This window comes from Gymnoscopelus microlampas (genome assembly GCF_963454915.1).
Source record: "Gymnoscopelus microlampas genome assembly, chromosome: 1".
NCBI lineage: Eukaryota > Metazoa > Chordata > Actinopteri > Myctophiformes > Myctophidae > Gymnoscopelus > Gymnoscopelus microlampas.
Window position 1 is genome coordinate 47340911 of NC_139962.1, and position 18240 is coordinate 47359150.

Here is an 18240-nt window from a genome sequence, read left to right on the forward strand (position 1 = left end):
TCCCATTTCACACTCGAGTGTGAAATGTGTCTGTCTGTGTCCCTCATTCACAGAACCGGTTTTCTACGTCATGACATAAGCGCACAATATAAACAGCACACACATGTCCTGGCCTCGTTCTCTTCATTTTTGATTGTTGAGACAGCAGAGAGGCAGCAATGGCACCAGCGTAAAAAAAAAAGTTTGTCCAGAGCAAACTCATCGACGCGAGGACGCCTAAACGAACGGTAGCCACCGCGATCGACCGCCTAAACCACTTTCAGGACAAGCTGCTTCAGGCTGCAGCATCAGTCCTGCTTGGTAAAATAAAGGCTGAACTCAGTGGACATTGGACAATATTTTGCAATAGGCCTACTCGCGTATAAAGATTTCCCGCTTTCCAAACGGGAACTAGTTGCAGTTTGTATTCGATTCATGGAGGATGGAGGACTCATCAAAGAGCGGGCAGTGGAATTTATTGACACCGCGGATTTAACTGCACGGTGCATCACAAAGCGCTCCTAAAAGAAACCAATCATCTACCAACTATTGTAGGCTACCCGTGTCTAAGCTAAAACATAAACATGTAGGTCGCCTACATAGGCTACTTTGGTAAATAAATCTGGTTATTTGAAGAGGAGGTTATTCAACTCTCCAGCTGTCTATCTGCGACTCTCTCCCCCCCTTGCGCTTCAACTACATGCAAAAAGGCCGTTCGCAGCTCGCGATGCTTAAATGAAGAAATGTGCACGGAAAATCATCTAAAACTATGCGAAATAAACCCCAAAAAATATCAAAAATAAAAGCGGGGCTTTATTGTGGCTTAAATAAATTCAAGTCGACACTTATTAATGTTTTGGTGCATTCTATAATTTAATACAAAATTCTGATGCCTCTCTGCAGAGTGATACGGCATGAAGTGTGTAGAGGGGAGGGCGGGGCTTTAGGCTGCGTGGACACTGGTGTTGGAACAATGGCGGCGGTGCAAACATGTTCAGATGTGAGAGGGGGCATGTTCAGACCTGAGAGGGGACGTGAGAGGGGGCGTCTCCCTGCATGAAGCCAGCAACCAATCGGTGTTTGGAGCAAAGAGGGGGCGTCGCCCTGCATGAAGCCAAGTTGCAGCAACCAATCGGTGGCAACGAAGCAATGACGACGCGTTCCAGACCCTTTTTTAGCAAGACCGCCCCCTTTTCCCCACAAACAGAGAGTCCCTGACCAAATCACGCCCCGTTACGCCCCTTTTTCGCCTAAGCCACCTCCTCTCTTTATATAGCTCGAGAGGTTAACTCCCACATACCTCAGACGCCTTTGATCTCTGTCCATAGAGGACGGCTCGCTTCGCTTGAGCCGTCCTAAAAATTAATAATAATAATATTTAATATATATATTTTTTAATCATACTGTGGCGGCCAGATTTAAGGGGTGGCGGCCCGCCAGTGTTTAATGCATAGGGGAAACACTGCCTTCACAAGAAATGGAACAAAAATGGATGTGTTCTCAATATATGTCAGACACACCTGTTAAGGCAGGGCACACTAGTGTGTGTGTGTGTTGTATCAGTATCAGTATCTGTATGACTATATTTGTTGACACAGTGAGGCAGGGCTACTGTTTTTGTGATAAGACAGGACATGCAATGGGTTGATAGAGGGAGAGGCACATGGACAGAGGGAGGTAGATCCATGGACAGGACAGCTCAGCCTCCACACTAGCCTACCGTCACCTCTTGTCATTTGACAGAGAGTGAAGAAGAACCACTGTCCTGTTACTGTTCAACTTGAACATCAGCGTTATTGTTACATGACGACCAGGTTCAAAGGAGTGGGTAGAATTATCTTGTTCTAGCTTCCTATGGTTGCAGTTGCATTGCTAATGCTAACAAGAAGAATCCTAGCATCCCTATTCTGGGCCAGGGCAAACATTTGGCAGATCTACAAGCTTGTGAGATGTGTTCTGGTCTTGTAGATCTGCGATTCTCTACAGCTTTGGTGTAGAGGGAAATACTAATGGACCTATTATAGAGTCCTGGGGGAACCCAGTCAACTAAGTACTATATAGGGTTTAAGTGTTGTTAAATAAAAAAATGCAAAGGAAGGAGTAGAAATCTGCATAAGTATATAATACATGTGTTGAGGTCACTGTTGTGCCTGTTGAGTTGCCCTTGAGTGAGGCACTTATTCATGAGCACTTATTAATTAACTGTGTTTATGAGTTACTGACTGATGCTTTGTGTGTTATGTATTACTTTTTCTGCAATGGATTCCTTTGTACAACAATACCACCTGCCTGCAGGTCTGCAACCCTCATCTGATGTGTCATGCCATTTTCCATTTTTACGTCCCAATACATTTCTCCTGTAAATGACTTTCCTATGTTTTTTAGTGTATTATTCTTCTGACCTCTAATTTCTCTTTATGTAAATATATTTGTGTTAGTATTATTTTTATTATATTATATTTTTAGTATTATTTTTAAATTCCTATGTCATGTGGTGTCCTGCAGGGCTGCAATCCGCTGGCGCAGACAGGGCGCAGTAAGCTACAGAACAAGAGAGCCACCCTCAACCAGCAGATCATCAAACAGATGAGGATGAGAGCGGGAGCCGAGAACCTCCTCAAGTAAGTCTAAGGCCTGAATATACCTCTGATTTATACTCGTCAAGTAAGTCTGAAGGCCTGAGCATACTTCTGATTTATACTCGTAAGTACTGTGAGTCTGAAGCGCCTGAGCACACCCCTGGTATACTTAGTTGCACACTGGTGTCGTGCACCGAAAGTAGCCGATCTACAAGGTCACAGATCGGCTACTTTTGGTGCACGACACTGGTGCACAACTATGTATATAAATGCTTATAAATCAGGGGTAACTACTGGACATGAGGAACGCTTGTATATTGTAAAATCCTGAGTATTTACGGGTCCATTTGGTTACATAGGTAGTACACTCTCAGAGTCACAAATGGATGAATTAACACTGAGAATTTTACTGTGTAGTCTGTGTCCTCCACACACAAGATCAATGCATAAGAACAAGATCAGAACAAACATGCAGAAACCAGAAAGTCCTTTTAATATGGCCTTTTCATCTCCATTCATACTCACTGCTCACCTACACATTGCTAATATAATACTGTACATCCTGTACTGTTAATGTCACATCCTGTCTGTCTTAATCTTAACTCTGCTGACTTGTTTATTAATCTGTCAGTCTTACGTCTGCTGTTTTGTTTATTAATCTGTCTGCTGTCCCGTTAAGTCTATTGTCTGAATGTATGTTCTATCAAACCATACACAGTACAGTACTGAAGATCAACGAGTAGAGATATTCTTATCATATTTTATATACTGGGGGTAAACGGTACATGACTTGGAACACACTGAGCTTAGGACAACATTCTCCAGCACATTTCTGCACATACTCTTAGATTATTGTTGTCTTAATTAATTAATTAGTGTCTTCTTTACATTTGAAACAAACAAAAAAAACCTTGTCCCATCTTCTGTTGTATTCAAATCTCGATCATGTTCCTTGCTGCTATAACAGCCAACACGTGAATCCACAGTTTATCTAAAGTTTCTAAACATAACACCCACAAGGATCATATACCGTAAATATAGTACTTTCCTTGTAATATGGTAACACTTCAAACTGTCTAATCATTAGACCTGGCACGCCAGGGAGGATAGTGAACTACCAGCCTTGCCTGAGGATTAGAGTCGAGAACCACTTAATTAGCAGATAGAATAGCAAACTAGCAGTAGTAACAGTAGCAGGAGTACTTTACATGACAACTGTTTAATAATTTAAACGAAGCATGACGGAGACTCCTATCAAATTTATACTGCATGGCAATACAAGTAATTCTAGGATGTGATTATACTGTAAACCTTTATGCTTATGATACACTAACAATGCCTTTAGTTTACGATGTGTTGCTGTTCAGTTCAGTTCAAGAAGAGTGCTACTGATAAGATAAAGTTTATTACACACAGTGAGAAACTGGGTCGTTAGCTGCGGAGAAGAGGATACAGATTACAGAAGTGGATCAAAATACAGTCACATATAATGCTGGGAGTCAAACTAAAGCTCTTGTACACATCCTAGGGCTGGGTGATATTTGGACAAAATCAAATATCACAATAGTTTTGTCCAAATATATTGGTGACAATAATATCATTTTTATTTGTCACAAATGTTTAAAAGTAGAAAGAAATAGCTGATCTATAAGCTCACAATGTGTCACTATGCGACACGTCGTGAGCTATTCGATTGTTAAGACGTGACGTTGCGCCCCGCTAGAATAACTTCCGGGTCCAAGTGTTTTAATGTTAATAATAATAATGTTAAATCATAATAATAAATAAATACTTTGTACTTCTATGATATTAGCATTAAGACCCTTATTAACCCTCAATGGTTCATTTCTGAAAAAGGAGGTTATTGTAAAAAGATTTACGGGTTCCAACATGTTGTTTACAATGAAGAGTGGACGGCGCTGGTGCCTTTTGGACCCGGACGTGACATCGGACTACAAAATTACGTCAGACTTAAGAACCGAATTAAAAGCACAATTTTGAAAGTATTAAATAAGGCTTGAGTGATTAAAACCAGGAAAAGAGAACACTTATGCCATATCACAATAAGATCCCAGAGGATATCTAGTCTTATATCACGATATTGATACAATATAAATATTTTGTCCAACCCTTAACACATCCTGTAGGCTGGTTCATATTATCATACAGTATAGGCTGATCACGTCTCATGTTCTCCCATCGAAATATACACATTTAGTTTTTAATGTGCTCAAAATCACATACACACAAGTACATAAGTTTCACTCCAACATTAGGTTACATAACACCATGGCCTAAGGCAGCTATTAAAGCTACATGTAGTGTCCTTCTCGTCACCCCACCCATCCTTCCCTCCCTCCATTCATACAGAGTAGACGGCTGTACCTCACCATTCACATACGTCACTTTGGTTCAGCTTCTGTCATATCTGTCAGAGATGATGGTTCAGCTTCTGTCATATCTGTCAGAGATGATGAGATGTCTCCAGGCCTCATCAGGACTGACCTAAGGCAAAACAACACAGAAGATAAGATCAGAGCTGTGCGGGGGAACAGCATTCTTCACGTACACACACACACACACACACACACACACACGTTATGTGTGTGTGTACGATGTACGCATGCGAGTGTGTGTGAACATTAAGATCCAATTTTGTGCGTTTGAGGTGATTGATGATGACAGACACTTTAATTCCCATAGAGCATGCTCCTTTGTGATGATGACTTTATGCTCCTTGTGATGATGACATTATGCTTAGGCCTGTCACGATTATTACATAACCGCCTGCAATTATTTTAGATAATTGCCCATTGCCCATACATCCCATGATCTGCTGTCGTGACTCGTGCTATGTACCCTTGAGCAACAATGCTGATAAGCAGTGTATTATATAATGGATATACGTAGATATAATATTGGGAAATGTGAAATCTAAACCCAAGTCATGATGCATGACCTTCAAAATACCAACTAGCCACTTTGTTTGTAGGGCAGACGGTCCCTGACGGCCCCTCAGGGGTCCCTGGGCGTGAAGTGGGTTTGTCCCTATTGAAACACCTGACTCTTTTTATGGTTTGGATGACCTGAAATCATGTTTCTCAAACATTTCACATAACATAATGATGAATGCAGAGAAAGCCAAGGCTGTCTACTCCAGTGTTTCTCAACCTTTTCAGGCCGCGACGCCCCTAAAATAATTCTCATATTTGAACTGGGGACCAGCACCCTGACAAGTACTTGGAATGTAGGAGTTAAACCGGTTAGTTTGACTCGGTTCCACAGATAAATATTGTGAAAATAGCCGATCTACAAGCTCACAACGTCTCGCACTTCCCCTTCCCTCTTTATTATATTATTTGACAATTTGGCCAATGTTTGACCAGTTTTTATAGTATAGATTGCTTTTGATGCAGTAATGGTCTTTTTTTCATTCCATATATTTTATTATATATATTGTTTCAGGTATTAGGTATTAATAGTCCTTAAATTGTCACTTCACTGTCATCTGGGGACCCACCCAAAAATCATGTGGGGATCCCCTGGGGGTCCTGACCCACAGGTTGAGAACCACTGGTGTACTCTACAAATTGCTCTATACGTTTTGTTTTTTTCAGACAGTATTTCGTTTTTGGGTTGGAATGATCTGGTATATCTCTCTACCTTTCTCACTCTCCTTCCCTCTCTCTCTCTTTCTAACTTCAGGATTAGTGGTTTCAGTCCTTTCCATTAGTGGTGTGTGAGTGGCTGCACCCAGTGACGAGCTGCCAATAAAGGTTTTTGTTACTGTTAAAAAGGCCAGCTCTGAGGAAGCCTGATGACTATTTCTTTCTCTCTCTGTAGAGCGGCAGGTCTGCTCCACTTCATATTTCTTCTTAGTTTTAGAGAAGCAGACGGGGGAGGAATGGGTTAAACCAGTTGAATGTCTTCATTATAATTCATAACAATATAATACCTCTGATATCAATGACATGTGTTTACTAAAGTGTGCGTGCCTGTGATAAACACACCACACCTCCAGGCCTCTCTGCTGCTACCATGCTCCCATGGTTACTGTGTTATTAGTTGTCATGCCAGCAGCAGAAGCATTAAGTCCTTGGCACGTGTGTGTGCATGTGTACCCACTTAATAGAGGCGGGTGGGCGGTGGGGGTGTCGGGGGCGGGGGGGCGGGGGGGGGGGGTCTTGCCAGTGAGCTGCAGGCTTCCAGGACCAGAGGAGGGATTTGAACCCATGCCCTAAAAGACGCTGGAACTTAACTGTTGAACTGTCAGTATTTGTCATTTTCACCAGCTGCTCTGTATATGTATTGTACTTGGAGCTTAGACTATTGTCTATCTACAAGCTCACAATGATGCGTTGTGTGAGTTTGCTGTTTTAGAAATTGTTTTGACATTTTTGCCTATAATGACTTGCCCAATATAAGGACGGCAGGTTGAAAGTGGTTAAAGTCCCAGTAGGAGACCATGACTTCCTCCTGTGGTCCCTGAGGCAGTCTGGGGTCTGTCTGTTTCACTGCAGAGGGGAAGTGGACTGGTATGAGCCAGGTCAACTTTAATCAGCCCCTGTCTGCCCCTGTCTGCTTCTCCTCCTCTGTTACTTTTTGCTTACTCTTTTTTTTTGTTCTTGTCCAGTTTGTGTATACTTTGAAACGTGGATACAATATGAAATACATATGATTTCTCTTCAGTATAGGGAACAGCTGAGTTCTCAGAAACACATTCCTCTAATAAAAACTAGTCTGAATAGATACACACTAGTTTGAACACCATATTTTAACAAAGCCAACCTTTAAAAATCTGGCTTGAGAATTAGGTAATGATTATGTGTTTCTGGGTCACTTGTGATCGCTGACTGTAGGTAATGATTATGTGTTTCTGGGTCACTTGTGATCGCTGACTGTCATTTTAACGATTGAATGTGTTTTATGGTTCTGTGTGAGCTGACAGTTTAACGTACAGCAGACGAAGGTATAACACAGCGTGGGGAGATCAGGTTACATTTAACCTGCATTTAACTTATTCACTGCCTGAATTGTTTCTGGCCGCGTTTGCCCACTGCCAAGATTTTCCATTGAAAAAAAAAGTACTCAGGAGCCGAGATACAGAATTTTTAAGTTTAAAGTTAACAAGGAAGTGGATGGGAGTCTAGATCTTCCAAAAATCATATCTCCTTGGTCTTTTTTTTTTTTTTTTTTAAGTCGTTTTAGTCGTTCTAGGCAGGCATGGCTTATGGGACAGAAGTCCTTTTAGTCGTTCTAGGCAGGGAATGAGTTAAACAGGACCAGTTACGTTTAACATACACACGGAAATGCACTCACACACTTGTTAACACCTGTGCATACACACACACACACACACACACACACACACACACACACACACACACACACACACACACACACACACACACACACACACACACACACACACACACACACACACACACACACACACACACACACACACACACACACACACACACACACACACGGGGGAAAAGATCCATACACTTCCTTGTCCATAATGGAACATGTGTTCTTTCATACATACCCTCTATTAGTTATTATAGAGCATAATAGTTGTTTATGTCATTCATAAGTCCTCACATGTCCTCCGGGTCTTTAATGATGAAATATCAAGAGGAGGTTTAGTCAGACTGTAACAGCAGTACAGTATGTGGGCGAACTGGCTGGGCAGCTACAGGTAGAACAACAGGACACCAGCACAAATACTTTTAGAGTGACAGTCTCACTGCATGACCGATGACACACACACACACACACACACACACACACACACACACACACACACACACACACACACACACACACACACACACACACACACACACACACACACACACACACACCAGGTTTCTGTCTACGGTTCAACTCTAGTTAGGCTCTCTGATACCAGCTTATCCTTGGGTATATTCTATATGTAAGTATATAATGGCACATCATAACTGGTTCATCTAGTTACAGTACATGCAATGAAATGAGGTGTGTATGAAGAAGGAGAGAAGGAGTCTGTCTGTCTGTCTGTCTGTGTGTGTGTGTGTGTGTGTGTGTGTGTGTGTGTATCTCTGACTGCATGGCTCCACCAGAGCGAGAGAGTTCTCTTCTCTTAACCTGAACAGCAGTAGGTATGTCTGTATCTGCTTTCTATTATGGCTATCTGAGGAGCTCAGCCAACAGTCATCATTCAGACTCCTCCACATTCCTGTGTCTCTCTCTCACACACACACACACACACACACACACACACACACACACACACACACACACACACACACACACACACACACACACACACACACACACACACACACACACACACACATACACACCTTGCACTCCTTGGATGAAGGCAGGAACAGATGGGGTGTGTGTGTATTTCTCTTTCAGCCCAAGTGTCTTGCAGACCAGAATCCATGTGTTTGAGGAATACTATCAGGTGTATTTTTATATCCTTTTAAAGACAAACCTCATGCCCTTTCTTCTTAAAAGTATAATAATCATTCTTCAGCTGAGGGTAGATTCTCTATTTGGACATATTCTGTATGTTTGACTGTCAGTCCGATATTGTAAATTATTTAGAAAAGAGAATATTTGCCGGGCATGTTATTTGGACCACCTGTTGCTTACCACTGCTTTATATGATGAGAGTTAATCACCATAGCACACAGATAATGCACGGCCACGCACGCACAGATGTCTCCTGCTGCCAACAGATAGTATAAAGGGCTCCATTGTCTTGTGATTGTTTGTGTTACGACAAGTAAGACCCAACACTGACATGTCGCATGTCTCCACTGAGGAGGTGGAGGGCGGGGGAGCGAGACCTATTGTATGGTGCATTTTGTATTTTGCATTTTGTATATTGTATGAATGCATTTATTAATGCTTTGGTGATGCTGAGGAATTCAGTATCAATCAGTAATTGTTGGGGCAAATGGAGACGGAGACACTTATTTCTACCCAAAATATTTCTTATTTTCTATCAATTACACACCCTGTGAAGCCTTGAAACCTCCTTTAAACCCTATACAGTACTGTAAATAGTTGACCGGATTCCCAAGGGCTCTATACTAGGCCCCCTCCTGTTTATGCTCAACACTAAAGATCAACACATTGTGAGCTTGCAGAGCAGCTATCTTCGCAAAATGTTAGCCCCAGAATAGGGATGCTAGGGGTCTAGAGGCTTTATGCACATAGGTCGGTGGTAAAGTAGTTCTCTGTCTAACAGCAGGGATAGGAAAATATTTATTCACATAGATAAGAGAGGCTCGTGCCACGGAGCCAAGCTGTAGCCATAACAATAAATACAATAAATATCAGGCCAGCATACAGAAGCATCTCGGAATATTCAGACTTCTTGGGCATTTCACAAGAAGGGCAAAATAAGATACTCGTGTCAATAAGGACAAATGTGAACAACTTAACAATATAAAGAGTCATTCTGCCATAATTCCCAAACAGTGACACATGATGCATCTTCTTTATGGCAATGAAGCACATTAGCATTGAACATTACAAAATGCTTGAGATTAAAATTAGTTCCTTTGACAGAGAGAGATGGATAAAGAAACGGACATGTGCTTTTGCTGGTAGTGTGACTGTGTTGGCAGTGACGCCATGTGTTGATAGATAGTGTGTTTACAGTGAGACATAGACAATAAGATCTGACAGACCGATTGTGTGTTGTGTGTGTGTAGGAAGGAACCACCCATTACTTATATATCACACGCACGAAAGCATGCATGCGCATACATACCTTTTGAATGTTCTTATCTCTGCTTTGCAGGGCAACAACATTGTCTTTAGGGCGCATACACACGTGCACCTTTGAGCATGCTTATCTCCTTTGCAGGGCAACAACATTGTCTTTAGGATGGACACACACACGTGTGTGTGTGTGTGTGTGTGTGTGTGTGTGTGTGTGTGTGTGTGTGTGTGTGTGTGTGTAATTTTTCAATATGTATAGTGGTTGTAATTTAATGTCAGTGTCTCCCTCTATTTCTTTCTCTCTGTCTTCAAGTTTACATTTCAGTGTTCTTTATTTGTCATGATAAACATTGCATTTGTGTCACGAAAGTATTCAAAGTGATCATTTTGACACTTTTCCGTCTGTCTCCCAGGGCGACACACAACAATAAGGTTCGTGAGATGGTGGGGCTGGAGCTGAGCTACGTCAACTCCAACCTGCAGCTCCTGATGGAGCAGCTGGAGGGACTCAACAGCTCTGTGGAGGTGTACCAGAACGCACAGTAAGAGCCATACTTCTCTATCAAATCCTGAGTTTATCTTTAACTCTGAGAGTGTACAAATGGACCCTTATAGTAGCAGTAGTACAAATAGTAAAAGTAGTAGTAGTACTACTACTTTTACTACTATTATTGCTATACTAGCAGCAGCACTAGTAGCAATAGTACAGGTAGAAGTAGTTGTACAACTATTACTTCTGATGCTGCTACTACTATTACTACCACCACCACAGCTGCTATTACTACCACCACCACAGCTGCTAGTACATCCTTACTATACAGTAGTACACCAAGTTGTACATTGCTCTCTGATTACTACACTCGGCTCTGCTTCACTCAATATTCTCTTTCTCGCATGCACACGCACACGCACACGCACACGCACACGCACACGCACACACACACAGAGGCTACATATAAAGGAAGTGGACACGACAAGAATATGCACACAGAGGACACGCATGTGCACAAATATGCTCAGATACATTACACACACATGCATACACATTCATGGATACTGTGTCAGGCATGGAGCGGCAGAGGGCTTAGAGTGACAGACAAGGTGATGATAAAGAGACATACAAGCGGTAGAGAGAGAGAGAGAGAGAAAGAGAGAGAGAGAGAGAGAGAGAGAGAGAGAGAGAGAGAGAGAGAGACGGACAGAAGCAGAGAGGTATGCAGTGGAAAACTGGAATGTCCGGTTTTCAAACAATACTTTGCTCGTGAAGAAAGGTGTGTTTCTCTATATAATCTAAAATAAACAATGGCAGGCTTCATCTCACCTTACAGGTGTGTGTATGTGAGAGTGTGATGTATAGCAGCAATACATGTGCCTCTGTCACATGTGGTAGTTTCAATTATTATGTCAATAATTGCCTTATAAGGTGTACAGTAAATATCTAAAAGGGTAAGACTGGATACCACTAGTATCCACTAGTATGGCTTGTATCTAGTTCATATGTAATATAACTAAGCTAGATAGAAACCAAGCTTTACAAGAATTACACTTCACAAATGTATGCATGTCTTACACCTGGCGTCAACATGTGTCTTATATCCAGGAAGTGTCGAGATATTATTCCTCCAGTTACGTTTACACCAAACATGATCCTGAATCGCTGGTATACAATTCATTTAAATAAGATCTCTCTTTACCACAACGAGCAGTGTGCATTTGTTTGTTTGTCAGCAAGATAACTCCTGCTGGCAGCTGACCATTGGTCGGCCTCAGCAACACGCTCTTAAACGAGGTCTGTCATATTCCTGCTGCTGCTCATAGCCTGCATACTGTGATGTCTGATGAAGCTGCTGCTCTTCAAAAATGATGCTCTCCCTACACCACCCCAGCACAATATTAATAGAACATATTTTAATATTTGTATTCAGTTGTCCTGAACAAATTTGATTTGAAAAGTCTCTTTGCAGAAACAAATCCAATAAATAACTGAAATGTAACTGTAACTTGGCGTCTTTATAGACAACATTCTCTTTGTAGGGTTACTGATGTAGGAACAAGAGGCTGTTTAGTGTTGATGTTAATGGGGCCTAAGCTCTTTCCACAGGTGGCTCCTCTCACTGGAGAGCACTTAAACTGCACACACACACACACACACACACACACACACACATACACATACTCATCCAACACACAGAGAGCATGCACGCAAACATGGTGCACACTGAACACGAATAAATGTCGCATAAACGCATACACCACACTGACACTAAACAAAACTACACACATAGTTTAGCTACCTATACATTTAGGATGGTAAGTGTACCCATACACACAGAGATGCACAGAGACAGACACACTCACACACACGTTAGAATAGAAACACACTTGAGACTTGAGATGTTATCCATGACAACATGTGACAACAACACTGGAACACACTCGAGGGGCGGGCTGGGTAGCTGGTTGCTATGGAAGCTCACATAGAGGGTCATTCTTTGAAAGCCAATTTGCTTCCTAACCCAACAAGCTTCACCCTTGTAGTCTTTCATCTGACACTCTTATCCAGGGAGACTTACAGTCTGTGAGCAGGTAGGGGTTCATTCATTTGAAGCCTCTGTATAAGAAAGGGAGGTAAATGAGACAGCAGGTAGGGGTTCATTCATTTGAAGCCTCTGTATAAGAAAGTGAGGTAAATGAGACAGCAGGTAGGGGTTCATTCATTTGAAGAGAGTGGTGTAAATAAGTGAGCAGGTAGGTTTTTGTTTTGTCTTTTCCCTCCAAGAAGCTGTAGTTTTTTTTATTTATTAACTTTGGCCTGTTAATCCTTTAAAATGAGATTAAACACAGCTTACAAGTGACATAAAATCCACAACATCAAATAGCAGGTCACCATGGCACCAGGGAAAGCCTATATAGATTAGTGTGAGCTTTTTCTTTTTTTCTTTACTTGTATTCCTTCAAGGGAAAGTTGGCTGAACAAGTGCTCTTTCAAAATAACACCCTGCCTTATAGTTGAGACCGTTACACACATTAACACCAGGGAGTTAACCGTACAACCACAGTCTTCTACTGTTGGCCACAGCGGGTTGGATGCCTTGCTCAATGGCAAACCATCAGTTGAGAAGGTTTCCCCATCTGACCTCAACATCGTGTGTGTGAGCGTGAGAGAACAGGTGTATCTCTGAGAGACGCACAGAGGCTGAAACTGGATAATTACTGGGAAGAGAATCTGTTCCCATGACTCAAGGCACTTGTGTCCCATCATGTGACATTGAGGCCATGGGGCGTACTGTACATATGTCTCTAGTCTCGGGCCTCTCGGCTGGTCTGGAGTGTACAATGCTCCTCTTCCTCCTCCTCAACAAAACTACTTCTACCCTGGTCCTCTGTCCCCGTTCGAAACTCTAGCTCGACACAAAGTCAGTCAGGGAACAAAAGATTCTCCCACCCTCACCATTCTCTCCTGCCCGTCTTCCCTCCCGTCTCTCCTGTCTCCTGTCTTCTTCGACCTGAATAGATTGCGTTTCTTAAGGTATTTCTGGCCCAAACTGGATCCAGCTGGTTGCGCTGTGAGGTAATGCGTACCAGAAACTTGTCCTTTATGTCTTTCATGTGACACAGCAGTGAGGTGCATGTGCACGGCAAGGTGTCATCAGATAGGCCTCTTTTCTTTTAACAAAAAAAATGCTTTCTTTCTTTTTTAGCTGCATTTATAAAAGAGTCAGCAAATCACTGTGCAGTAAAATCATCAGTGTTATTTTAACCAAATGGACCCCCACTCTCAGAGTCACAAACAGATGTTGTGAACAAATAAATTAACAGATTTTACTGTACATCACAAAACCACATCAGAGCGAGAGAAACAGTAAATCACACAAAAGTTACACCATAACCACTCTAAACCTGGCCTCCCTATGTTGGGCACATGATCACAGACAAACAAAATCAAAACTATTCAGTGGTATATATTGTAATCACGATTTTAAAGCTTTTTTTTATCATCTTTTCTCATATCACCTGCTTTACCAAAATAAATTTAATCTTGCTGAAGCACATTTTGGCCAAAGAATGAGATTATTACAAATGTTCTCTGGTGGTTTTGAGATTTACCGTAATCAGATTGTTATAAAGCAAATTCTTGGCTTTAATCATTTGCAAACATTGCTCGGCAATTTTTGTCCAAAATACCAAAACATAACCTCAAATACTCAAAATCAATTTAAGGAATGCTTTGCATGCATAAGGGTGTTAGTGTCTTCATACAGGTGATATTTACCCAACGTGAGCTTTTCTTGTTTGTAATGGAAGGTGCTTGTTTGCAGGGTTGTAGCCATGGTGACCCACCACACACTTTGACCTTCATGTGCATGTGTGTGTGGTGTGATGGTGGGGTTTAACATTCCTGCTGTGTGTGTGTGTGTGTGTGTGTGTGTGTGTGTGTGTGTGTGTGTGTGTGTGTGTGTGTGTGTGTGTGTGTGTGTGTGTGTGTGTGTGTGTGTGTGTGTGTGTGTGTGTGTGTGTGTGTGTGTGACCTCACATTCCCTCTTGCCCCTGGAGAAAAGGACAAAACACTCACCTGTGTGTACAGTGCACAGTAAAATGCCCAGTTAATCTAAGCATTTGTAACTCAGAGAGTGTTAAAATGTAACCAAATGGACACATTTGGTTGCATAATACTCTCTCAGATTTGACTATGTTTTTTACTATGTGCTGATGTATTATACAGTACTCTCCCCTCCGTGTCTCACACAAGCTTCTTTCTGTTTCGTCTCTCTCGCTCTCTTCTCTTCCAGCTTTCCCACCCTCTCTCTCCCCCTCTCACTCTCTACTCTCCCCCTTCTCTTCCCTCCTCTCTCTTCCCTTCTCTCTCTCTCCGTCTTTCTAATGAATGAGTCAGTGCTCTGGGTCACAGAGGAATGCTGGGATATCTCTACGTCAGGCATTATTTCATGGAGGAGGAACATTGTGTCTGAACAGTGTGTGTGTTTGGTTTTCTTCTCCAGTGAAAAAAACCCATCCATCACCACCATTAGACGTCAGCCTCCGCTCCTGAACATAGCATATCTACAAGCTCACAACGCGTAGATCTGCTTTTGTCTGCACAAGACACTGCCTATGAGAAAGTATGAACCAGGCTTTGTATCAATCATTGTTCTGGTGCATTCTGCATTGGTCACTCCTCAGTGAAAGCCAAGAGGATATCTTATCTTCTAGTTGTGAAAGCCTTTTGGATAGTCCAGTACATTCTCTTTTAGGCAGAAGGAGGAGATAGACATGGGAGGTGTAAGAGGAGGAGATGGAAGTGGAAGTGGGAGGAGGGGTGTGTGTCTTTGTAGAGTATGTCTAGAACCAGAAGCCTGCAGGACAGGTCAGGTGGTAATTCCTCTGCTGAACCTGTGATAAGCAGCCGGACCTGCTTTATGTCTCTCTCTCTCGCACACTCACACAGGGTTTCAAACTGGCAACCATTTTCTCACAACGTATAGCCTATAATCAGTAAGTAAGTGCACTTATCAAGAGTTACTTACAATAGTGTACATGCAGCGGTACAATCCTCAGTTCCTAGATCAGCAACATTGTTGTGTCCAGTGAATTGACTGCAGTGCCCTCAGGCTGGCATTATAATAATGTGCCTCTTGGGAGAACAAACCGCTGCACTAAGTCATACATTCCTTCCATTATCAGGCTATTAAAGGCTGACAGTACTGTAGTCATTTTAAAAGACTGTTGCATTCTTTGAACTCTGCTATTTATGTGAACTATAACAAAACCTTTACTAATATTTTATTCTCCTAAGATATTTAGGTGCACGACACGGAGTGCCTCCAAATTAGGCATTACTCCCATGCCTGTGAGTCTTCTGTCTTTTGTGTCATGTCTGTGAACTGGGAGTGCTGCAAAAATCAATTGCCCTTTGGGGTAAATAAAGTCGTCTGAATGTGAAACATTACAGAGATATTAGCCTGATTTATATGCTTCGCCTACAAAAAAAAAAAAAAAAAATCAACTGAAAGAAAACGTTTTGGTCGAGCAACGTGTTGCACTACACTTTGTCGCCAAAGTATTAAACAGGCCTTTCAGTCATTGGTCAGACAATATTCCTGTGATCCTAGAAAGAGCATTCATGTGGAGTCACAGTGGTGGAGGTTTTATGGTGCCAGAGCTCTGTTTGATGTTTATAGAAACAGGTAGAAGGAGCAGAGAGCTAGAGACGGTTCTTCTAATGACAGAAGCTAATGAGGGAGGTTGGGAATGTGTGGACTAGCAGGCAGGAAAGTTAGTTGAACTACTTTGAAGCTGACGTCCCTATTTTTCGAATGCCATTATACGTAGTAGGTAAAAATAACAGATCTACAAGTGCACAATCTGGTTGTGCACTTGTAGATTGGCTATTCTCGCTATTTGTTGTTCGACTAAGTATATATAAGTGGGCTGAATATTTGCAGTACTATAATGATTTCATTCAAATATAATATAGAATCTGTATAGTACAGTGTGTGTGTGTGTGTGTGTGTGTGTGTGTGTGTGTGTGTGTGTGTGTGTGTGTGTGTGTGTGTGTGTGTGTGTGTGTGTGTGTGTGTGTGTGTGTGTGTGTGTATATTTATATATTTGTATGGCATTGGTTCAGTATGGGTGGTCCTGTGGGAATAGAACCCCTAATCCAGTGTTAGTGCCTTGCTATACCCACTGATTTACACAGGCAATTGAACCCTAAACCTAACAGTGTTAATGTTATGTCCTACCCTCTGAAAAGGCCTTCTTTACCACTTAAACCCTATATGTTTTGTGGACCCCCAGGGGTCTGTACTTGGTGGTCCCCTTCTTAAAATAACCAATGTACAAGCTGACAATGCGTTGTGAGCTTGTAGATTTGCTATTTTCAACATGACATACCCAGAATAGGGATGCTAGGGGTCATGTTTTTAATGCAGAAATTACACACTCCCTTAATCCAAACTAAAGACTGAGTTCAAATGTAAACTTCCTCTAGTGTTTGTTTGACCAAGGTGTACCTGATGTGATATTTACTGTAGATTGCCCTATGACTGTGTTGTCAACTTGCATGCACGTATATAAAACACGTGTGGAGACTTCTGTTGTCGTCAAAGGGAGTTCCCTCCCTCTCTCAACACTGTTATCACATCTCGGTACTTATGAGTTTTTCTACAGTTGGTAATTTATCAGCTCTACCATACCGCCATACAAACAGCAGTAACTATTGTCACCGTACTTTAAAATGCATAAGGTCATGACTAAGGTTTAAGATTTCATATCAGGAATAATCATACCAACAATAATACTCTGCACATCTGTATTAATCCGTTTGATGGAACAGGAGGTAAACTTTGAAGTGAATGTTCTCTTTTTCACAACTCTTATTAACTTACTGGCGATTGTCTCCGTTGGACTGACAGTGCTATGTGCCTCTGTAGGAGAGACAGTTGCCGTCTCTGTAAGGCAGCTTAACTCATTGGCTCATCTGAGTTTTTGTTTGATGTTTTTCCAGGGAAACGGCCAATATTCCCCTCATTCCTTTGGGGCTGAAGGAGACGAAAGACTGTGACTTCTCCGTTCCATTCAAGGTAGGGTCTGAGCCCATGACGTCATACTAAGGTCTATATGTTGACGGTAGCGATTCGACTTGGCTGTGCCATCAGGGCAAACCCCTTCCCTTAACAAAACATTTGATTGTTTCCAAGAATTCACTTTCATTATTTTACCCTGGCTATTTCTCCAGAAGAAATGGGCGGTAAAATCAAAGTGTTTTTTATTATCTGAATGTAGGTCAGATTTTATTACAGACTGAAACAGGATGGTGATAAATCATGACAACACGTTTACAGTCAGGGTGCTGATCAGGTACAGACACTACTGTATGTAGGTTGTATAGGAGCCTGTGCTCACCTCCTCATAACTGCAAGGGTTTAGGTTCACCCTGCTTTGCATCTGTAATCAC

The 18240-nt window shown here is 42.0% G+C and overlaps 1 protein-coding gene across 2 annotated transcripts in view; it reads left to right on the plus strand.

The window, feature by feature from the left end:
* Positions 1-18240, plus strand: part of rhpn2 (rhophilin, Rho GTPase binding protein 2) — a 55957-nt gene that overhangs the window by 16169 nt on the left and 21548 nt on the right. For both annotated transcript variants that reach the window (XM_084063848.1, XM_084063849.1), the window contains exons 2-4: positions 2485-2600; positions 10700-10828; positions 17791-17866. In XM_084063848.1, the coding sequence (XP_083919974.1) occupies positions 2485-2600; positions 10700-10828; positions 17791-17866 (321 nt within the window). The remainder of the gene's footprint in view (positions 1-2484; positions 2601-10699; positions 10829-17790; positions 17867-18240) is intronic.